At 43.4% G+C, this 24,247-nt stretch overlaps 1 protein-coding gene across 3 annotated transcripts in view; it reads left to right on the forward strand.

Moving 5' to 3' along the window:
• Nucleotides 1–24,247, forward strand: part of NFKBIZ (NFKB inhibitor zeta) — a 35,453-nt gene that overhangs the window by 3,953 nt on the left and 7,253 nt on the right. Inside the window, exons 1-5 of one of the 3 annotated variants that reach the window (XM_049858004.1) lie at nucleotides 19,469–19,945; nucleotides 22,259–22,398; nucleotides 22,913–22,943; nucleotides 23,064–23,167; nucleotides 23,268–24,046. In XM_049858004.1, the coding sequence (XP_049713961.1) occupies nucleotides 19,513–19,945; nucleotides 22,259–22,398; nucleotides 22,913–22,943; nucleotides 23,064–23,167; nucleotides 23,268–24,046 (1,487 nt within the window). In that variant the 5' untranslated portion in view covers nucleotides 19,469–19,512. Of the gene's footprint in view, nucleotides 1–19,468; nucleotides 19,946–22,258; nucleotides 22,399–22,912; nucleotides 22,944–23,063; nucleotides 23,168–23,267; nucleotides 24,047–24,247 lie in introns of those variants that run through there. The other 2 variants (XM_049858005.1, XM_049858006.1) reach the window with 2 other exon arrangements.

The raw sequence follows: 24,247 nt of genomic DNA on the forward strand, positions 1-24,247 counted from the left end.
CTTTCTATAAAGCCTGTGTGTATACATTTACCAGGTGGGAAAATAAATTGTCGTGATTATGTTAAACAACAATGGGGATGCTATGTTCTCTATACATGATACTGAATATCTGGTTTAAATTTATCAAAACTCTGTTAATCACCTAGGCGTTATACATGTCCAGTGCCAAGCTTCCACATATCTAGAAACATTAAACATGAATTTTTCACTTTTCGGCTAGATGTTTCGAAGTGTGCAGATACTTTTAATATTGATGCGAGACTTTTGGGCACCTTTTAGCCTTTGTTAGTATATGTGCAGCCCAGCCCTCTGATTGTTTCAGTCACATTTGCTCTTTGTCACCCCTGTTTTGTAGAGTAGCTAACACTGTAAATCACGCATTCTCAGTAAGGGTGATACTGCCCCCAAGAGGGCAAATATTGATTCTTAGGGGGGAAATTTTAGCTATTCCAGTGGTCTTGACTGAGGGTCGAAAAGATGTTTCTTGGCTCAGTTTTCTCTGTGTCTTGCTTTGTGTCTACCTCATTGCCTTGGATTTTTAACATATTGGCTTCCAGAGGAGGGGTGATTGCTGCATAACTCATTTCGTGTGGTCTTAGCAGAGTGCAGGGAATAAGTCTGTACACCATGAATATATGACAGAAAGTGATACCGAGTGTAAACAATCTGCTAATGATCCACCACCATGACTGTTAAGACATCGTCCCCCACACATTCACACGTGCGTGTGAAACACACTACAAAACAGGTGGGTTAGGAAGAATTCCTGTGAGCATTGCTGAGATAATGTATTTATGTTCCATATGGGTCAGACCCTTTGAAAACTCAGGCCATGTGCGTGCAAATGCCACATTTAAGAGAAAGCTTTGAGAGCCTTGGTGGAGGTTCGGAAGGACCAGACCTACAAAGGTGAGCCACAGATGTGGGAACCAGACCTTGTAAATAAGGGTGAACTGATCCAAGAGCACCTTGAGAATAGAAGTTGTCAAGTTCTGATTTTTGCCCTCCTCTTCCTCCCTCTCTCCACCTCCTCCCCTCACCTCTGCAGTTTAGCCCAGGGCGCTGCGTGAATTTTGGTTGAACAAATAACTCAGAATGGAAAAAAAAGTAAAAGAATTCTTGAAGTAATTGTTTTCTAATCTGTGAAAAGACTCTTAAGAACTTTCTATTTTGTATCTCTGCCAAGGGCAAAGGAGGTGAGTTTAACTAAGGGCACGGTGGAAGTCCAGAGTTGGAGGAAACCAAAAGAGCTCTCCGGGCAAGGCTGTTGGATTTACTGTCAGCATTTCTGGTGTCATAACAGATGACCTGGAGCTATCCGAAGGATGCCAGAGGCTGCTATGTTGTGGACCTTCCTAACCCTGCTGTTCTATGCTAGTGGTTCATAACTTTTAAACAGCCAGTGAAAAATATTTGTTCAATACTTGTGGTGTTGAACAGCATCCAGCATTAAGATAAGAAAAGAGTTCTTAAACATAACATCAATGTCAAAATCTAGGGGCCTGGTGACAGATTGCATCCAGAGAAAGTGTTTGTAGCAGGCAGAAAAGAAGGTGGAGTGTGGAGTGATAATGTTAAAGGAAACACTTTCCATCCCATGCCTCCAAATCTCGTGGTTGTTCATTTGGGGGCGTCTCTCTTAAAATGCAAATAGCTTTAAAGAAAGGTAACAGGTTCTGCCTTGGTGTGAATTAATTTTGAGATTCCCTCTTGAAGTTTTCTTGGAAAAGAAGGGCGAAGAGACTGCCCTGATCACACTGCAGATACAACGTTTGATGCCGTAGCCAGGAACAGCACAGGGACCAAATGCGAAGGCTAAAGTCAGCTTGATGCCTCCCCCAGTCCCTGTCGCCTGGCGTCCGTGTTCCTGGTCATGGTGCCGCCACTCGCTCAGTCTCATCACCTCTGTCTCAGCCCTCTCTGTGTTAGGTCTGTTGCCGGTCCTGTAAGTTACATCTCGAAATGTTTCTCTAAACATTCCCTCCTTTCCATTGCTGTGGGCACTGCTCTAGTTCAGTCCTTCATGCAATGTCACCTTGACTATTGCAGAACAGCTGCTGCTTTATCCTTCCTACAGCGTAGCTCTGATCAGGCTTTTACCCTGTTCAGAAATCCTGAATGGCGCCCAAGGACTTACCACATCAATGCCAACATCCTCAGGCGCCATCAAGGCCCTGGAGGGTAGGGCTCCAAACTTGACTGCCATGATCCTGTTCTTCTCCTTTTTGCTCTTCAAGTGGGGCTGGTGGTCCAAAGAGGCCAGAATGCTTAACAATCAACAAGTATTAAATGGAGCTTAGAAAAATGGATAATAATAATAATAATAACTACTGTCATTGAGTGCAAACTGTGTACCAAGAGTGCTAGGCATATCAGTTATGCTACTTCATTTAACCTGCGTGCAGACTGAATGCAGTTGATAATATCCCCATTTTATGGATATGAACCACAGTCTTAGAGAAATTAATTAAAGCTACATGGTTATTAACTGAAGGGAGCTGGGATTTGAGCCCTAGTTTGTTTGACTTCAAAACCCTATGCTTTTAAGCACAGGAGGAGGAACTTTCTAGGTAAGAATTCCAGCTTGAGTAAAAGTATAGGAGAAAGAATTATTGTGCTGTTTCCCAGGATAATTTGTAAGAACTGCGTGTTGAAGAATAGAAGGAAGTATGACGCGATAGGTTGAATGTAGCTGGATTTCCGAGGATGTGAAAACCAAGCATGGGAATTTAGTTTTGATGTGGAATGTCATAGGGGCCAACTGTGCTTGAACTGGGAAAACATGATTATCGTGGCTTTTCCAAACGATTCCAACTGCTCTTGAGTGTGATGGTAGCGAGAATGAGGACTAAAAGGTGAATGGGATGCGTTTTGGCAGGAACTGTTAGGACTGTTGGGAGCAGAAGGAGTCAAAGAATCTTTGAGGCATCTAGGGATTTCTGAAAGGATTGACTTCTGGCAAAAATGAGAGTACTAGGCTTGCTAGTACTAGAGAATGAGAGTACTAGGCCTGCTAGTACAGACACTAGACAAATCCCAAGGGTACAGCCCCTAGATACCCTTTTAACTCAGTACTGAAGTTACTCCTGAGGTTCACCCTTTAGCCAAAGATTTGACAGGTCTGTAGGGCCAGCAATAACACACATGAGGGATTGCTTTAGAGTTAAATCATGTATACAAGACTAATGGGCACACCAGCCCAAAAGCAAAGACAAGAAGGCAGGAAGGGACAGGAAAACTGGACAAATGGAAACAGAACCTGGGGTGGAGAAGGGGAGAGTGTTGACACATTGTGGGGTTGGCAACCAATGTCAGAAAATAATTTGTGTATTAACTGTTTAATGAGAAACTAATTTGCTCTGTAAACTTTCACTTAAGTCACAGTAACAACAACAACAGCAACAACAACAAAAATAAGAGGGTACGAGGAAAATGAAGATCTTTTGGTGGAGTAGAGGGCAAAGCGAGAATATGACAAGTTTGGCTTTAGATTTATCGATTATACTCTTGGCAACATGGAATTAGAACTCAGAGGAAAGGTCAGAGCTGGACATCGGGATCTGGAGTCTTTATACAAGTCAGAGTTGAACCTGTGGGAGTGGGTAAGACTGCTAGTGTTCCAAAAGGACAGGAGACAAGAATTCCCAGCTCTCAAACTGCTTTGTTGTCACACAGGTTTGGGCGATAGTAGGGAGGTTTTCCAGGACCTGTTGAGTTAGAATAGCACCTCTGGTTCTCCCTTTACCTTACTTCGGTTTTCTTATAGCACGTGATCACCACCTGGCATTATCTTATAGGGCTCTGTGGTTATTGTCTCTTTCTCCCAGGAGAATGTAATCTCCACAGAGCATAGACTTTGTGTTTTGGTTTAGCACTGGATTTCTAGTGAAGGGAAAAGTATTCAGAACATTGGCTGGTACTCAATACATATTTATTGAGTGAATCTATGAATAGGTGAATTTTTACAAACAATAGAATTTAAATTTAATGATAATTAGATGGCTGGATATTGCCTATTTATCTCAAAGAAAAATTTTGTTCTTTAGCAAATGCTTTTTGGTAAATGAACACATGGACACACGTATTTGAGAATCTTCTCAAAATATACAACCTAAACACTTCGTTTTGTTTATATTTGTGTTTTCCCTTAAATTGTACTTTCCTCAGATCAAGATCACCTAGTTACTTCTTTGAAATGCCATTTCTTTGTGAGACAGCAGGTGTGACTTTCTTTAAAAATCTAAGCATTTGGACAGTCTAGTAACTCTTATCAGGTTATCCATTTGGATCTACTTTTGTGTGTGTGTGATTTTCATAGACAGTTATTTGTGGAGTCTTTGGTTTCCGGTCAGTTCACTTTTCCCTTTGTTCACCGTACCTGTACATAAAGATTCTCATCTCATTTTTCTTACGTGGGTGCCAACAGTCCATACAAACAGAGAAGTCTGTTTATCACCTTCCTCTATAGTTTTCTACAGGAAGACTGCTAGTTACGGGATGGTGTGATGAGGTTTTCATAAAATACGACCACAGGTAGGATAGGCATTTAAACCAAATCTCTCCTGCCCTCTCTTTTTTTTTTTTAAATTTAATAATATTTTATTGTATTTAAGGTGAACACTTACACAGCGAATTAGATTCTTAACAATTTCTGCACAAGTTATTTAGTGATATCGATTACATTTTTCACAATGCATCATCATTCTCATTCATTCTATTCTGGCTTTACCATTGCCAGCACCCTAATTTCCCTGCCCCTTCCCTCCTCATGGAAACCCTGGCGAAGTAGTAGTTAAGAGCTACTAACTGAAAGGTCGGATGCTAACTAAAAGGTCAGCAGTTCAAATCTACCAGGTGCTCCTCGGAAACTCTATAGGGCAGTTCTACTATGTCCTATATGGTCACTATGAGTCGGAATCGACTTGACGGCAGTGGGTTTGGTTTTGTTTTGGTTTCCCTCCTCATTACCCTCTTTACAGTAATTTTTGACCATTTGGTTTCATATAGATTATTTTTTAAAGGAGCTCATTACTCATGGGTAATATTCTTTATTTTATGAGCCAATCTGTTATTTGGCTAAAAGGTGACCTCAAGAGGTAATTTTGGTTTAAGATTTAAAGAGTATTTCAGGGTGATAGGCTTGAGGACTCCTCTAGTCTCAACTGGTCCAATGAGTCTGGATTTTAAGAATTTAAATTCCGTTCCACATTTTTCTCCTGTTCCATCAGGATCCACCTATCGTAGCCCTGATCAGAATGGTCTGTAGTGATAGCTGGGCACCATATAGTTCTTCTGGTCTCAGGATAGATAAGCCTATGTTAATTTTTCACACAATGTGTTGACTATTAGTCCTGTAGATTACTTTCTTCCCTGAGTTTTTGGTTTCCTTCTTTTTCTTTTGTTCTGGATGAGTAGAGACCAATACTTGTATCTTAGATGGCCACTTGCAACCTTTTAAAATCCCAGACACTATTCACCAAGCTAGGATGTAGAACATACACTTTATGAATAATATTATGCCAATTAACTGAGCTGTTCCACAAGACCATGGTCCTAAGCCTTCAAACCCACAAAACCAATCTCATGGCATGTTTGGTTATGTCTAAGAAGTATCTGTAACTGTGTCCCATATGTGTGTATGTATATATATGTGTGTGTATATATATGCATGCACACACATATCTGTATGTACATATCCCTATAGACACATCTATTTGTACACACGTATGTACTCACATATTCATATCCATACATATATATTTCTATATACATATTTGTCGAACCACACGCACATTTTTGGTTGTTGTTGGTTCCACTTTTTTTTTTTTTTAAAGGAATCATAATCAAAGGTCAATCTGAATCTGCTTGTATTTCATAAAGGTGAGGATTCTTATTAAATCTAACTTGTCTTTTTCAGATAGTCTGAGTGGTATAAATGATACTAGAACTATTGGATAAAGTAATTTAAAGCAGTAGTTCTCCAACAGATAGGGGGTGCCTTAGTCATCTAGTGCTGCTCTAACAGAAATACTACAAGTGAACGGTTTTGACAGAGAAATTTCTTCTCCCACAGCCTAGGAGCCTAGAAGTCCAAATTCAGGTCAGTAGCTCTAGGCGAAGAATTTCTCTTTGTGTTGGTTCTGGGGAAGGGTCTTTGTCATCAATCTTCTGCTGGTCTTGGAGCTTCTTAGGGCAGAAACCTTGGGTCCAAAAGATGCGCTCTGCTCCCAGCACCGCTTTCTTGGTGGTATGAGGTCACCCTGTCTCTCTGCTTGCGCCTCTCTTATATCTCAAGAGTTTGGCTTAAATTGTAGATTAATCTTGTAGATTGTATCTACATAACTGCCACTAATCCTATCTCATTAAATCATAATGGCAGGATTTACAACACATAGGAAAATCACATCAGATGACAAAATGGTGGACAATCACACAATACTGGGAATCATGACTTAGCCAAGTTGATACACATTTTTGAGGGACACAATTAAATCAATGACAGGGGGATTCCTCCATAAAGGACCATCAAAATCACTGGAGAAATGTTTTCAAGGGCCACATAACCAAATTCTGGGGATTGTGGTGTCCAGAGAGCACCTTACCGGTGGGCGTGTGTCATACCCCTTAGGTGTGCCGGGAATCACTGGTCAAAGATTCCAAGAGTTAAAATGAAAGGAACATGTGAAACTGAAAGATGACTTTGTTTCTCTCTCTCCTCTGCTTCTTACAGCAGCATTGCTTTTTGGTCCCCTAAGTCTTGTTTGCTAGAATTTTATAGAATTTTGAACTGTATAGGATGATGTAGCCTGATAGAAATCTTTAAAACGCAGAAAGAGGCTCAGAGATGATATCGTGAGCATATATATTGGAAACAGAAAAATATGGAAGGAAGTTAACAGGAGAACCTGTTTACTGAACCTGGTGGCCAATTTAGTGTGTCTAGGAATTGTTCATTATGATAGTTTTCTGACTTACAAATTCTATAGTCATGATTTTTTATACATTGGGCTCCTTCCTAACCGGTTTGATTGCACTAAATATGAAAGTGCTTTAGGGGAAAAAATGCCATGCAGACACAAGGTGTGGCTACCCAGGTTTTTGTCCAGTCTGTAATCTACCCCATCTCTCACCCCAACTACACACACAGCGAGGTGGAGAGTTATTCAGTGGTCATAATTTATGGAAACTAACATATTGTAAGTGCCTAGTATGTGCCAAGTACCTTGCCTACATTGCACACTGTGTCTCATTTGATCTTAGCAGTTTGATTGGATACTAGTATCCCAACTTATGGAGCCCTGGTGGCACAGTGGTTAAGAGCTTAGCTGCTAACCAAAAGGTCGGCAGTTCTAATCCACCAGCTGCTCCTTGGAAACCCTATGGAGCAGTTCTCCTCTGTCCTGTAGGGTCACTATGAGTTGAAATTGACTTGATAGTGGTAGGATACCAGTTTATTTGTGAGTAGATTGAGGCTCAGAGATTAAAGAACTTGCCCAAGGTCACACAGAGGTGTGTCTGCAGGTTTTAAAGCCCTGACCATAGTGCCTCCAAGCACTTTTGCTTCAAGGAGAGTTTGGTAAACTTTTCCTGTTAATAGGCCAAATACTAGATATTTTATTATTGGCCCTTTGTGGGCCAAGAGGCAAAATGGAGGATATTGTGGAGGCACTTATATAACCACTTAAAATGTAACCATTTAAAAATGTAAAAACCGTTCTTAGCTCTCAGACTGTACAAACAGAGGTGGAGGCCCAGTCTGGTTTGGAGGTTGTAGTTTGGCCTGCAGGATTCAGAAAGTGCAAGCAAAGGCAATTTTGGGGAGATAAAGTGGTCGAATGCGTAATTGTCATTAACTTTGTATGAAGTGCACACAGTCTCCCCCCCCACCCCCCCGCCACCCCGTTGCTGTTGAGTTGATTCCGACTCGTAGCGACCCTATAGGACAGAATAGAACTGCTCCATGGAGTTTCCAAGGAGCGCCTGGTGGATTCGAACTGTGGACCTTCTGGTTAGCAGCCACAGCTCTTAACCACTATGCCACCAGGGTTTCCAACATAGTCTTTTAGTACCTGGGCATTCAGATTTCCTTATTAATTCTGATATCAAATTATCCTTTCAATCATAAAATTGTCTCTTATTGGTAGCTATGCATGTGTGTTGTATTTTATCTGCTAGACTGGATTGTGGTTGGAAAGACTTTACAAGTGCATATTTGCCCTCAATCTATGACCCTTCTCCCAGCATTTACTTACGTTAGAGATAGTGTATGTAAAGAACCTAACGTAGTATTCAGTACAGGTTGTCATTCAGTAGTGGTAGTTATTATTAACCTTATCAATATATGAGTGAGTTATTATATTGTGGGTCCATAATTTTTTATTGTTTTATGATGTCTGTTTTGACCATGAGTTAGGCTGATTTCTCCATGTCTGCTCTTAAACATTTTTCTGATTAGTCTTTCTATCCGGCACATGCTACTGCCCTTATTTATAGAAATTAAAAATAAACCTGTGTAGACATACGCTTCAGTGGTAGAATTCTCACCTTCCATGCGGGAGACCCATGTTCAAGACGAAACCAACACACCTCACGTGTAGCCATCACTCACCTGTCGGTGGAGATTTGCAAGTTGCTGTGATGCTGAACAGGTTTTGGCTGAGCTTCCAGACTAAGATGGACTAGGCCGTCGACTTCTATAGGTCACAGTGGTCTGATCTGGTACTGATCACGAGGATCAGGTCCAGGACCAGGACGGGGGAGTGTTTTGTTCCATTGTGCGTGGGATTGCCGTGAGTCTGGGGCCAACTCAGTGGCAGCTAAGAACAACAATAGACATAGGTGAAAAGTCAAAACACCCTGACATTTTAAACTCTGAACTAAAAGTTCTTGAAGTAAAATTCTTAAAAAAAAAAAAAGCAGCATAGAAGGCATTAAATTAGATTTTTTCTCATCCCTTACCCAGTTTGACAAATATTTATGTTAAAGGAAGGGAAAAAGAGATTATGAATCTGAAAGTTTTGAAAAATATATGTCAACATATAAATCGGTTCAATCAAGCGAGCATTTACAAGTAAGCTATCCCATTCTACGGTATTGGGGCATTACCCACTTTTCAAATTTAAGCTTTTCTTCTGGGAAGAGGCCAAGTTTAAGCCAATACCTTAAAAAGAAAGTAGAATAATACCTGGATGTTTCTTGGCTTCATGCCTTGGCAGCAGAAGGAGGCTAGTGCATCATACAAAGGAAGTGTGAACTGTCTGTCAAAATCCTTAATTGCTATAGATCCTAAAATTCAACCATGAAACATTCAGTCCTTTGGGGTTAATTAACTGTGGTCAGAATTTTTACTCCTTAAAAAGTAAATATTCCCAGGAAAGGCGATAAACAGTTAAAATTTACATTACAGCGTGAATTTGTTTATCAGTGATTTCTTCCTGAAAACTGAGATAATTTCCCAGAGGATGGAAGTTTTTTACCGTGGTGAAGTGAAGGGTACTTTTGGACTTCGTATTATCGCCTGGAAACCCCAGATCTGTGTGGGAAAAAGCGTGGCAAAGAAGAGAAGGAAGAGGAAACAAGGACGGAGGAAGGGGAGCTGGAAAGAGAAGATACTTTTCTTTCTTCAGTTTTCTGTTTAAGGCAGTTCAGATTTTAGTATCTTTTAAAGCAGGCAAGAATTGACAACAATCCTACATTGAGTGTGTATGATGGGGATTTCATTCATGCGTGTGGAAATGAAATCATTGACTGTCAGCAAGGCGGACAAAGCAGAAGCAGCCACAAAGCTTGCAGTGCTCTGCCCTTCGGGACAAAGCTCAACGACATCACTTTGATGTCTGTGCATGTGTCCATTATGAAGTTCATTGTCATAAATACAAAGCAGGAGGCACCCTTGCGAGCTGATGCTCCACAGGGTGAATTTTTGGAAAGTGCACTTGTTTCATGTGAACGTTTTGTGTGTTTTGATCATCGCCTAGTAGAGAATGTGTTCCACCAGTTAGCCTTCAGACCAACACCAAACATGACTCCATTATACATATCATATGATCGTGCATCAGTTAATATATGCGTTTATAGTATGTGCATATTTTCCCAAATCAAATAGAAAACCTCTTTATTTCTTTAGGAAAAATAAGTGTTAAAGGGGAAGACAGATTTGCCTTGTTTTTCGTTTTACATGTTGTTAGCTGCTGCTGAGTTGGTCCCTGACTCATGGCAACCCCATGCACAGTGGAGTGAAATGCTGCTGGTCCTGTGCAGCCCCCATGGTTGCAGATTAGGCCATTGTGATCTATAGGGTTTTCACTGGCTGGTTTTTCAGAAGTAGATCACCAGGCCTTTGTTCCTAGTCCGTCTTAGACTGGAAGCTCTGTTCCGCTGCAGCCTGTTGTGCATCATAGCAACACGCGAACCTCCGCTGACATAGGGCTGACTGCTCGCGGGGTGCCCTGGCCAGGAATCAAACCCGGGTCTCCTGCATGGAAGGTGAGAATTCTGCCACTGAACCGTTACTGCCCCCATTCATTTTACGTACTTGGGTTTTAATTTGTTGCTGGGCTAGAAGGATATGAAGCTGAGAAAATATTTCAGGGTACTGTGGCCTTGCTAGAGGGTCGCTACAAGTCAGAATCGACTCAACGGCAACAGGTTTTGGTTTGGTGGTGTGTAATTAACCGGGTTGTGTAGCTGTGTAACCTGGCTTGCACATGGAACCTCTCCTGCCCTTCCATCAGTGGACAGACTTTGCGCGCGAAGGAGTTCTGTTCTAATGAGGACGATTTACCTGGCACGTCGTGGGTGCTCAAAATGTTTGTGGAATGGAAAAAGTGGTACATGACACGTCTCTGACACTTGATGACAGAGAAAGCTCCAGAGAGATGTCTTCTGGGACACTCCATGGTTGACTTTGCCTTGACACAATCAGTCCATAATATGCAAAGGTGTACATTCTGTATACACAGTACTTAGAAGTATCTCAGGTTCAGTCTGTCACCACTGAGGAGAGTGTACCAAAATGTACAAACCTGTTGTTGATCTGTCTGCTCAGGGATTAGGTCACTGGACAGGTGTATCTGCCTGCTTTGAAACATTTTCTAAGCAGAAATATAATGGCATAATGTTCTTTGGCATCGGAATATAATAATTTGCTACAATCAGAACCTAGAAAATTATTTTAGAAGACAGCGTTTCGGTCTTTCCAGACTGAGCTTGTGTGCATTATTTGCGCAGACGAACATGTTATACCATTTGGAAGGAAGCGGTTTGTGGAGTGTAGTAATTACAGCTGTCTGCTCCATAGCCTGGGAGGTCAGCTGTTGAAGGTTTTCTGTTGAGAATTATTTGAGTTCCCAGCAGAACTCAGTATGTGTATCTTAGTATCTGAATATACGACCAGAACGTTCATACCTCCAGATACAAGCTCCATGAAGACAGGAGGTGTCTGTCTGATGCACTGCTGTACCCCAGTGCCTAAAAAAGTACCTGCCACTTAGAAGGCACTTCCATATTGAAGAATGAATGGCTTTTAAAAATATATCATCTAATTTGCTCCTCTGCACTTTTTTGCATCTATTAGAACACCCAGAACTTTTGAATGTTTCTTGAGATGTTCAAAAATGTTTTACATTGCCATAGCGAGAATGAGGCATTAGTGTGGTTCAGCAGGAGAATTCTTGCTTTCCCTGTGGGAGGCCTGGTTCGATTCCTGGCCAGTGCACCTCAGGGGCAGCCACCACCCATTTGTCAGCAGAGGCTTGCGTGTTGCTGTGATGCTGAATGGGTTTCAGTGGAGCTTCCAGACTAAGACAAAGAAGAAAGGCCTGGCAATCTACCTCCAAAAATAAGCTGATGAAAACCCTGTCAACAGTCTGATCTGCAGCTTATCGTGAGGATGGCACAGGACCAGGCAACGTTTTATTCTGCTGTGCATGGGGTCACCGTGAGTCGGGGCTAGCTAACGTCATGAGAAGAATAACAGATTATTATTTTTTCAGGAAGAGCATCCAACAAATTGGTAAAATGATTATCATTTTAATCATAAAATGATATCTGTTTTGAAAGTCCCTGAAAGCATTCTATATTCTTTACAAAGTTGATAAAACCCACTGCCACTGAGTCGATTCCGACTCATAGCGACCCTATAGGGCAGAATAGAACTGCCCCATAGAGTTTCCAGGAAGCACATGGCGGATTCATACTGCTGACCTTTTGGTCAGCAGCCGCAGCACTTAACCACTCTACCACCAGGGTTTCCAAAAAATCCTGAGCAAAAGAGAACTGGGTTTTTATGTTCAAGATATATGAAAATAGTTTTATCGTAATCTAGGTGATGAAAACAAGGGGATTCTAATTCATGGGGCCAGAGAGTCAGGGAAGGCTCTAGGTGTGTTGGGTGTGAAGCTGAGTCTTCAGGGAGTGAGTATGAATTGGCCAGTGAGAAAGGAGAGACATTCTGGGCAGAGAGAACAGCAGGAGCAATGTCCCAGAGCCGTGAGAAACTACGCAGTTTGGTTTTACTGAGGGTAATGAGGAAGTGGGGGCTTGTAAGGGAGGCAGGGCTCAGATACCTCTGCCATTCTAAGAAGACAGGACTTGATGCTAAGGGTGAGGGAGCCGTTAAAGGATTTTTAATAGAGTGAAGGCATGCTTAGATTTGGTTGTAGGGTGGATTTTGGGTGTGCAAGACTGGATGCAGGGCGATCATTTCGCTCACGTGAGATGTGAAGGCCCGAATGACACTGAACAGTGGAGCTTCTAGACTGAGATGGACTAGGAAGAAAGGTATGAGACCTATTTCCAAAAAATCAGCCAGTAAAAACCCTATGGTTCACAATGGTTTGATCCACAAACAATCAAGGAGATGGCGCAGGACCTGGCCGCATTTAATTCCATTGTGCGTGGGGTCACCAGGAGTTGGGGGCTGACTTGACAGCAGTTAACGACAACTTGGACAGTAGAAGGGGTAGGTTCCAGAACTAGGTGTTCAACAGTGACTAGTCTGGTCTGGAAGTATGGGGTTGGATGATACACTGTCTACATTCTCCCACTAAAAATTAAAAAAAGAAAAATCTTTGCTAATCTATGACTTCGTGATATAAATAACATGTATTTAAATAGAACTATATTGTAAAAAAAATTTTTTTTTTTTTAATATTTTCCAAACCAAAAAACGTTTAGGAGAAGAGCTGCATTGTTTTTGATTTTTGCGTGTATCTAGGTGGCTGTCTTTAGAGAAGACGGATTCTCGTATCTACCTTTGCATTTAATTTGTTGCAATATGTTGTTTTGGTTGAAGTAGATGAAGAAAATCTGGCCTCATGCAGATAGGTAGTTGGAAAAGAGATATTTTAATAGTCTTTTCAGATAATTGTGGCTATTCTTATTTAATATTACACCAAAACAAGGGGTCTTTCCTTAAAGGAGAGTTGCCATGTGGATTGTGAAGTCACACTGATAAACTTTCTGTACCCCCATAAATTAAGATAAATTGGTCTCACTTGAAATGCATCTTTTACCCAAGTGTGATTTTGTAACATCTTGCATTGTTCATTTGGAAAATATTTGTTCACTGAGTTATGAAAATCTTCCAACTATTGCCACATTTCATTACAGACTGTCAAAAAATTTATGTTTTTTAATGATGTATCACCTCTGATCTCATCAGAAAAATCTCCAAGTACTGGGAAGCTGTCAAGCTCATGATGTCAGGAGTTTCCCAGAATTCTAATTTTTATTTGAAAGTTTGAGTTTTTATGACTGGCAGCAAATACTGTCCGTTGTTTTTCCTTGACTTGACAGGCTTACTTTGTTCATTTTTTGGAAAAAAAAAAAATTGTCAAATACCCATGTCTGAACAGCCACAGTTTGTGACATTTTCAAGTAAAGTTGCTATTCCATGAAAAACAGTGGCTAGCTCAGCTCGCAGTGCAAACAGTGTTTGATTAGAATAAATGGCAACGTCATATCGTTCAACCTAAAAGACCAAGTGCTTTTCCTGGAGACAGCCGTCGTACTTCAGAAGCAGCAGAGGCGTTAATGCTTGCTTCCTATTTTGTTACACATATTTTCAATATCTTTTGTATATCAAAGGTCAAGATTTAATAAAATTAACAATCGTTACCATTTCCTCAAGGGCATTCTTCAGTGAGACTGGCTTTTTTTTTTTCCCTGAAAGCAGCTGGTGGTGAAGCATACGTGACCACTAGTTCACTTTTTTTTGGCCACTTGATTTGTTTTAAGGTACCGGCAACTTTCCCACCATTGCTTTGGTACCAAGAGTGCAAATGTCAACGCAGTTGTTCCGGAATAAACCATGAGATTCCAAAAGGTTATTGTATACTTTGGAAGCTTCAGTGCCACTGTTTGTTGTCAAGTGTTCGTATAAGAGATCTCCCCAGATGATTAGCTGAAGCTGATACTGGCTGTACACCATCAAAACAGCAAACCGGACAGTCCATCCATTGGTCCACTTTTGAGACAGAAGTGCAATTCTGTAGATGTGATATTAGCTCGGTTTTTATGTTCGTTAAATCTTTGATTAGTTACTGTATCCTTGGAAAGTGGCAGGCCTTTATTTCTTTTGCTAACTTTTCATCTATCGGGCATGTAGGAAAATAAACTCCCCCAGGCGTTACTGCTGTCTCAGGTATGGTTCACTTCTTCAGCCCATGCAAATACAATTAACATAAGATGCTTCAGTGGCTTTCAAATGTAAAGATCTGCAACCAACATTTTTTTTTTGGCTTTTCAAAAGTTCATCACATCTACGTTTAAGAACTCAACTTGTTTTTAAGCTCCGAATGACTGGTGTCAAAATGGTTGCACAATTTAACCGCAACTTAATACTATCAAGAATGTTCTGTTGTGTCAGTTATTAACATCTGTAAAGCCAAGGGAAAGGTAGCTTCGTTATACTTTTTTTTTCCCTCTTTATTTGCAGCTTCCATTTGCTTTGGGATAGAGTTCTTTCTTCCATGAATCAGAGAACCCCCTGATATGTCATTTTAATCTTTTTTAATGTCTTTAGATGTAGACTGTGCAGCTGAGGCTTGAGAAAACCAGTTTTATGTTCTCTGTTTTGAAAGCAAGATGTCAGGCTCCGGGGTTAGACAGATGTGGGTTTTAATTCCTTCTCCACCAGCGATAAGTGGTGTGTATTCGGGGATAATCTTAAGGCCCCATTTTTCTTGTATACTTTCTGTGGATTAGGAACCTGGGAGTGGCTCTCGGAGGTTCTGGTTCAAGGTCTATCATGAGGCTGATGTCATCGGCAGGGTGACTGGGGTTGGACAACTGGGCAAGTTGGTGCTGGCTGTCGGCCTCAGTGGATCTTCCCACAGGGTGCCCATGTGACATGGTGGCTGTCTCTTCCCGAGTGCTCAGCCACATTTGATTAGAACAATGGCAGTGTCATGTCATTCAGTCGAATAGACAAAATTGAGTTTGTATTCAACATTTAAGTAAGCAAAGTATTTCAATTTCCCTTTTGTAGTGCTGTTATATCCCGGGGGAGGATATCTGGAGGAGGGGATTGTGGTCGTCCAAATCAGACATAAATATTGCTTTGGCATTTCATAGAAAACTTAGAATGTTTATTTTGAAATATTAGCCTTTCACTGGACTATATTAAGTTCTCCAGAGGCCTTGGCTTTGAAGTTTTAATTTCGGAAAGAATTAATTAAAATAAATTGGGCCATCACCACTACCTGTTTCCAATCGTTTTCATCACCCCTACCAAAAAGCAGGAAACACTGGTGGCGTAGTGGTTAAGTGCTACAGCTGCTAACCAAACGGTTGGTGGTTCAAATCCACCAGGCGCTCCTTGGAAACTCTATGGGGCAGTTCTACTCTGTCCTATAGGGTCGCTATGAGTCGGAATCGGAATCGACTTGATGGCAGTGGGGTTTTTTTTTTTTTTTTTTTTGGTTTATGGGGCAGTTTTACTCTGTCCTGTAGGGTCACTATGAGTCAGAATCAACTTGATGTCAACAGTTTGGGGTTTTTTTTTTTTTGGTAGTATTTTCAGCAGATAAATCAAAGGAGTTTTTTCCTTTCTATTTTACTTTTTAATTTACGAAAATTCAAAAAAAGGGGGAAGAGAGAGGCAGCAAGCAGTTTCCCAAGCAATACAACGCTATCGTGAAAATACTTACTTTGAAACTGTACCTACCACACATTAACACTGACTCATAAACCAAGTTCATGATCTCCTTCCTTCCCTGATTCCTAACAAGTGGCTTCTGCTGGTTTCCTGTGATCTGAAGTCGGCACCCCAGTTCTCTTCACTCCACCCCAAACCCCAGCCCGAATGGGGCCCTTCATTGCTCCCTACCTCCAGTGGTGCTAGCCTTGAGGATTCTGCCCCAGCGGTGTTGTCCAGCTCTGCCTTCTTTCCATTCACTTTCCCCTGCCCCGCCGAGAGGAGCCCCGGTGGCACAGTGGTTAAGTGCTATAGCTGCCAACCAAAAGGGCAGTCTGAATCCATCAGCCGCTCCTTGGAAACCCTGTGGGGCAGTTCTGCTCCCTGTGGGGCAGTTCTGCTCCCTGTGGGGCAGTTCTGCTCCCTGTGGGGCAGTTCTGCTCTGGCCTGTAGGGTCGCTATGAGTCCGACTTGACTTGATGGCAACGGGTTTGGTTTTTCCCACAGAGGAGGAGTCCCTGGGTGGCAAACAGATAACGTGCTCACTATGAATCAAACAGATCCACGCAGTGCTTTGGAAGAAATGCCTGGCCATCTACTTAAAACAAATCAGCCATTGAAAACTCTGTGAAGCACAATTCTACTCTGACAATTCTAGTCCATTGCCATGAGATAGAACAGACTCAATGGCAACTTACTTATTTTTTTGTTTGTTTTCCACTTCAGGATACCCTATGGTCATGTCAGTTCTCTCCTGAGCTACTGCAGAGATTTCTTAATGACCTCTGGGTCCTCAGTTGCACTCCCTCTGAACTGCTTCCAGATTTTTTGTTTTGTTTGTATAGCACTTCATTTTCTATAGAGATCTTTCCTGTTAGCTCATTTAAAACTAATAAATACTGATCCCAAAACTAAAAACTCATTGCTGATGATTTCGACTCATGAAGACTCCACACGTATAGAGAAGAACTGCTCTATGGGGTTTTCAAGGCTGTGACCTTTTGGAAGCAGATTGCCAGGCCTTTCTTCCAAGGCACCCCTGGGTGGGTATGAAGCACCATCTTTTGGTTAGTAGTCGATGGCTTTACTGTTTGCACCTCCCAGGGACTCCTGATAAATGCTGATAAGCTGATAGGCTGACTAAAATTAACTCAGAGAGCAGTTTCCCCTTCCCACAGTGAAACACAGGGCCGGTTTGCACTGCCAGACACAGAATTTAAATCTTACAGATTAATTTTGCCAGCATAAAATTCTTCTGTTTCTCAATATTTATTAAATAAAATCCCAGTGTCTCAGCCTGCCACTAGAAGTGCTCCACGCGAAGGCATCAAGTTACCTTTTATATTTAAAATCATCATATTTCTTTTGACCATCCTAACAGGACTGCAAGTTTTTATCCCATTTCTCTCCTTAGTTCTTTGTTCATCTCTTCCTGTATGAGAGACAACCTTGCCAGACACTGCTTTGCTGTGTCATAATTGCGGTCCACCCCAGTACTGGCCAGTTGTACTTGATTTCTAGACAGCCAGGAGGCCATTAGAAAAAGGACAGCAATAACTCATGAGTTGCTCCATTTCTATCATGTCCTTCCATTGAGAGCTTGAACACACATTAGCACGTACAGAGTAGCTTTTATTACTTACAATACACGGACAATATAAAACACACGAGCAGTCCCGTGGCACAAAAGCTATCCGGGCTGAGATGAGAACTTCTATGCACTCCCCACTTTGTGTCGTGGATGAGGGACTTAAGTGGGACAGCTAGAAACAGGACACATTGTCCCCTCTGGCTTCTGGGATACAAAGAGCCCTTCCACCCAGACCCTCCGCCTGGCATTCTGGCTGAGGACACAATGGGAGCCTACCTTTTGCCAGTATCCACCTGGCCAGGTAGGCCCACTTTGGTGGGCTGTATAGTTAATGCTACACGTGCCCCAGTAGCAGGAGAACCCCCAGCCAACCTTTTTTAAATTCTAAAGCCCAGGTGGCACACTACTTGGGCACACCTGAGGGCTCAGAAGGTGGTCACTGTGGAAGTCTGGGTATGCTCCCTCCCTTCCTGAGGCTGTTGCCAAGGAGATGAATTAGGCACTCCCAATACATTTTTTTAAAAATACATTTAGGTATGTGTAAGTATGGCCTGGCTCTTTTAGAAAGACAAAAGGTTCCTTAATTGCTCAGGCTATTTTCAGGAACCAGTGTTCCACTGTGTAAATGGCTGTGGGTTGAAATCCCACCCATCCTTTAGGGCCAATCTCAAATCCACCTTCTCTGCAAAGATTTTCCAGGCTGCCTACCCTTTTTTTCACTCCTTTTGGGAAGCCCACGAACTTTGTACCCCTCATAATATTTAATCATAATCGTTTTAGTATAGCCTGTGTGTACTTTATCGTCCCTCCAAGATAAGGTACTTGAAAGGACCGACTTAATCACTCATCGTTTTCTCCTGCAATACCAAGCAATGGGACTTCAGTAAAGACCGTATACATCCATTAAAAAAAGTAAGACAGGGAAAAAAAAAAAAAAAAAAAAAGATAGGAGAGAGGAAAATTCCTGTTTATCGGATGCAGCGTACTTATGCAGAATAAAAAACTTATACGTATACACATACATATATGTATTGTATCGTTATACTACGATGGCTTTGTGCTAGCATTGAAGGATACTGGGGTGTGGGTATTGCTTTTTATTCTGGCACTATGAAAAACATGAAATAGAAACTTGTTGCTCAGATTTTATCAAGACAGAAAACGATTTCAACACCTCGTTCAATCTGAGGCCGGGTAAAAGAACATTGGCAAACGCTGAAAAAGTTAGGAGAAAAGCCGCTCTAAGGAGCTGGAAGTGACGCGCCCGAAAAAAACTTCCAGAGACGCCTTATCTCGCGCGGGCGAGCAGTTTGCCGCGTCAGGGCGGGCAGAGGGGTGCGGGGCGCGCAACTGGCAGGACTTCCTGCTCCCGGGGAACCAGGCCGACCTGTTCCCACCGCCGCCGCCCCTTCTCCCTCTGCAGGCCCAATGCCCAGCGCCGCGCGCCCTCTTCCTGGGCGCCGGGGCCCGGCCGGGGCGCGCCGGGGGCAGGGCCGGCCCGGGCATCCCTGGCGGGCGGCCGGGGCGGGAGTCCGGGCCGCGGAGGCCGCCGTGGGCCGGGTTTCCAGGTGCAGGCAGGCGAACAACCGGTCGGCCAGGGCGGAGCCGGGCGGCCGGGGCGAGGGCGGAGGGCATATTGCCTCATCCTGTACATTTTACTGGAAACGGGGCGCATCCGGAGGAGGGGCCGGGAGGCGGCCCCGGCGTTGCCAGTGGCCGGGCGCAGCGCGGGGGAGGTCGGCGAGCGCGGAGGCCCACTCCCCCGGCCCCGGCGGCCCCTTAAATGCGCAGGCGGCCCGGGGCCGCGCCCGTACCGGCGTCGTCCTCCTGCCGTGCCAGTGCCCCGCCGCCACAGCTACAGCCGGGAGGGACCGCGCGCAGCGACCGGTGGGCAGGTGTCTGGGGGTTCCCGAGCGGCGCGCCCGGGAGCATGATCGTGGACAAGCTGCTGGAAGACAGCCGCGGCGGAGAGGGGCTGCTGGACGCGGCCGGCGACTGCGGCCTCATGACCAGCCCGCTCAACCTGGCCTACTTCTACGGCGCGTCGCCGCCGGCCGCGGCCCCGGGGACCTGCGACGCCGGCTGCTCGTCGGGGCCCTCGGCGCCCGGCTCGCCCGGCTCGGACTCCTCGGACTTCTCCTCCGCTTCGTCCGTGTCCTCCTGCGGGGCCGTCGAGTCCCGACCGAGAGGCGGTGTCCGCGCCGAGCGGCTGACAGGTACTCACCGCCGGGCTGGCGAGGGCCGTTCATCCTCCTGGAAGGGTGGGGTCAGGGCTCCCCAGATGTGTCCAGAGGTGACCTCGACCCCATGTAAGCTGGCCACCTGCGCGTTGGTTAGCCGCGGTGCGCGATCCCATTAGCCGTCGTTGGTGAGCGATGCTGGCCGCGTAGCCGGTGCTGGACGCCTGGCCGTGTCTGAAATCCAGCTGTCCTCGTAGCTGGAAACACGGATCGTAGCAGAGCGCTGGTTACTCGGGGAGTGACCACATGCGGCCTTCCGCTTGTGGTGAGGCTCGTTTTGTTAATTGTTGTTTTGTGTGTGTGTGTGTGTGTATCAACAGCTTTATTGAGCTATAATTCAAATACTGTGGTGAGGTTTTGGGTCCGTTGTAGTTAATTTTCTTTTGTGGCTATTTTAGTGAAAGGCCGTAGCTAGGCATCAGGGTTTGGTTACTGTGTATTAAGGTCATGACTTATTTCTTCAAGTATCTGTGGAAATTTTAGGTGAAAGGACTTTATGTTAAAGTAAAGCAGCTGCTGCCCTCAAGATGTAAGATGAAACTGAAGACCAACTGAAATCATGCCTGTTGTTTGTGATGTTTGGGAGTTTCGGAAGTCAGAGTCAGCAGGATCTGCAGTCTTGTTTTTGTTCTGTCTGCTTTAAAATGGTTAAACCGTATCTAGTAAAGAAAGGCATGATGTTTCCTTTCTTTGGTTTTGAATTGGTTAGTTTCCTTTTTGTAAGGTAATGAACTGAGTTTCATAATTTGGAGGACAACAGGATGCCACTGTGGGTAAACTCAAGAAAGTCTAGATAATCTCCAATGTTGGAGCATCTCATCAGTAGTATTCGCCACTGCTAAAAAACTAGCCCCTCCTATTTTGGTTGTCTTTTTTTTTTCCTTTAAAGGGCTTTTTCCTGTGTGATTTATTTTAAGCTGCTTGGTTACCTGAAGTGCTCACTGTTCCTTAAGTGTCTGGCAGATGCCAAATGGTAGTGCCTATACCCTCAACCCTTGCCGTGGAGTGGATTCCTACTCACAGCAAGCCTATAGGACAGAGTAGAAGTACCCCATAGAGTTTCCAAGGAGCGGCTTGTGGATTCGAACTGCTGACATTTTGGTTAGCAGCCGTAGCTCTTAACCACTGTGCCACCAGGAATTTTTAAAACTGTGTGTATGTATGTTTTTAGAAACTTTGCTCCCACGTTTGGCCTTCATCTGGCTGAAACTGTTTTGCTGGTTCCTTGGTTTACCACATAGCCGTAGGGGATTTCTGAAATTGAATTTTTCTCTGGGACGTGACGTTAAAGTATTAACTCCTGTCATTCCAGGGAAATTCTGTGTTAGATTCTGGCAGTTCTGGTATCCCTAAAATCTAAAACAAATGTGAAACCAACTAGTTGCTTACTTCCGTCTATCGTTAAGTTATTTATGATATTTTGTATATATATATGTGTATTCTAATTGTTCATTATCACTTGTTCTGTTTTCTTACTTTTTTCTACTCTTAATGGAATGGCTGAATTATTCATTTCCTGACTTTGTATGTTTACTTTGTGATCAACTCATATCCTATGCGATTGTGACATAATCGCGTGGTCACAAATGGAATGCCGTACTCATACACCACATTTTCAAGTGTGCTTCAAAGTTTAAATGTGAAACGAGCCTGTTTCCTTTTTACTTAGAAGGCCTGTGTTGGCAATTCCACAAACAATCGGTGAGAGGAAATCCTGTGTGGAAACGTGTTTCAGCGTAGTGAGTTTAAGCAGCTTTCTTGGCATGGCCAAACTGAGGGAAATAATGAAAAAATCTAAGGCATTGTTAATTGATAGGCTTTGGTACACTGAGATATTGGAGGAAGTTTGCTTTTGCCTTTTTAGGTGAATGGAATTAATAGACTTAAATTCCTGAACATAAAGTCTTTGGTTTGAAAAGCTAACACTTCATTACTTATCCTTTGCCCCCCACCCCTCCCCAGACTTTTCAAAAGTCAAGAATAATTACAGGTCTGTGAGAAGGTGTGACCCTGCCTATCGGGTAAATAGGGCTGAGAGAAAAGCTGAATTGGTCTGGGGACCCTCCTGCCCCCACCATACTTTTGTGAACTTGAGTTCCTGAAAAAGCCTGGTGGGGAAAGTTCCAGACAACATAAAACCTTGGAGTGGGGTGGGGGACTGACATGCAAGTTAGAAGGCTTTTCGGTCTGCTGGGAGGACTTTATCCATTACACAGCTGTGCTTTTGGGGTTAAGATTTGTGTCTGTAAGAGATTTAATTGAGATATATGTATTTTTTCTTTTGATCAGTTGAGCCCCATATGGGGGTTGGAAGGCAGCAGAGGGGACCCTTTCAAGGTGTTCGTGTGAGAAACTCGGTGAAGGAACTCCTGCTGCACATTCGGAGTCATAAACAGAAGGCTTCCGCCCAAGCTGTGGATGGTTTTAAGGTGGCTTCTGGTTTTTGTTTGGGGGGTGGCAGGGAGGTTAGTCTTGGTTATTATTGTCTGTTGACCTAGGTCCGGTTAGTAACTTGCGGATTTCCTAAACTGCAAGATTCGTGGCACAGAGGTCACATTTGTCTTATGGTCTGCCATGTTCGTATCACCCAGTCCAGTGCCGGTCACCTAGGAGGTGTGCAAGAGAAATTTAATAGATGAGTAAATGAAGGCAAGTTAGGGGCCAGGAAATAAATAGGAATTAATTGAAATGGAACACTTCAACTAGAAAGGAAAAAACCAAATGGCTTTATTCTTTTCATCTTAGCCTGAGCTGAGCTAAGGTGAAAGTGAAAATGGGAGATAGAATGAAAATGAAGTTAGAAAATAAATATTGGTAGAGTAAGCATATCAAAGATTTATGGTGGGCCGTTCAGGGTGATAGAGATAAGTGTTTATTGATGGATATTAAGCAGGAAGCCATTGTATATACACTAAATCAGAAACTTTTTTTTTTTTCTTATAGACACAAGGTGTGAACGTAGAGCAATTCACAGGTAGGAGTTACTTCTGTTTATTATTTTATGGGGGCTTTAGAGTAAAATAATTTAGTATGGTTATGAGTCAGTTTTGTATAATAGAAAACACAGGATCCCATGTTCCTTTCTTGGGTACAGAACTGAAGAACACAGCATCATACAGTGGGAAACGGAAAGGGCCTGATTCGTCGTCTGATGGACCAGCCTGCAAAAGGCCGGCTCTGTTGCATACCCAATTTTTGGTAAGTTTTTCACTATTTCCTTTTGAAAACCCTTCTGAACTTTTTCCTGGGATAATTTTAGAAGGAAGTGAGTGTGAGACTTGATTTGTCTTCTTTCCAGACACCACCCCAAACACCAACGCCAGGGGAGAGCATGGAAGATGTCCATCACAATGAACCCAAACATGACAGCAGTGCTGATCTGCTTCAGAACATTATCAACATTAAGAATGAATGCAACCCTGTCTCCCTGAACACGGTCCAAGTTAGCTGGATGAGCCCTGTGGTCGTCCCCCAGAGTTCCCCCAGAGAGCAGTGTCAGGGCTTCCATGGAGGGCAGCTCTTCTCTCCACCGCAGAAATACCAGCCATTCCCAGTCAGTGGCTCCCCGCAGATGATGGACCAGGCTTCCTTGTTCCAGTATTCTCCACAGAACCAGCATGTGCAGCCGCAGCAACAGCACCACTATACCCACGACCCGAGTCTGGAATATGCTCTTTATTCCAGAGCTCCATCCCCCACCTATGAACCAAATCTCTTTGACGGTCAGAAACTGCAGTTCTGCCCAGACCAAAGTTTTGCATCTCTTCTAAGTAATCATGGGGAATCTGAGAATGTTGCTCTTCCCCTTCAGACTGCCCCCAGCATCCAGCAACAAAGTGATGCCGGCCCCCCGACCTTCAGTGTGATGCCAGACAGCGCCTGTGAGGCCATGCCGGGGCACGAGGCAGCCTCTCCCCCTTTAAGCACCTCACTGCCATTTCAGAACATCACCGAAGGGCCAATGAACACCACACAGTTAGGAAAGTCATTTTTTCAGTGGCAAGTAGAGCAGGAAGAAAGCAAATTGGCAAACATTTCCCAAGACCAGTTTCTCTCAAAGGATGCAGATGGTGACACGTGAGTATCCCTTTATCTCCGGTACCTAATTCGATGAGCCACGCTCGTTGGACCTAGTGGGCGCACACACAGTTTCTCTAAGGCATACCAAGCTGTACCTTACCACCAGAAATTGTTTAGGTAGAAAGTGCTACTCAACGATAGCTAATACTTCAAGGAAGGGTTTTTATTTGTTTATTTTCCTGGGTGAACAAATTATCT

The sequence above is a fragment of the Elephas maximus genome, chromosome 18, assembly GCF_024166365.1.
Source record: "Elephas maximus indicus isolate mEleMax1 chromosome 18, mEleMax1 primary haplotype, whole genome shotgun sequence".
NCBI lineage: Eukaryota > Metazoa > Chordata > Mammalia > Proboscidea > Elephantidae > Elephas > Elephas maximus.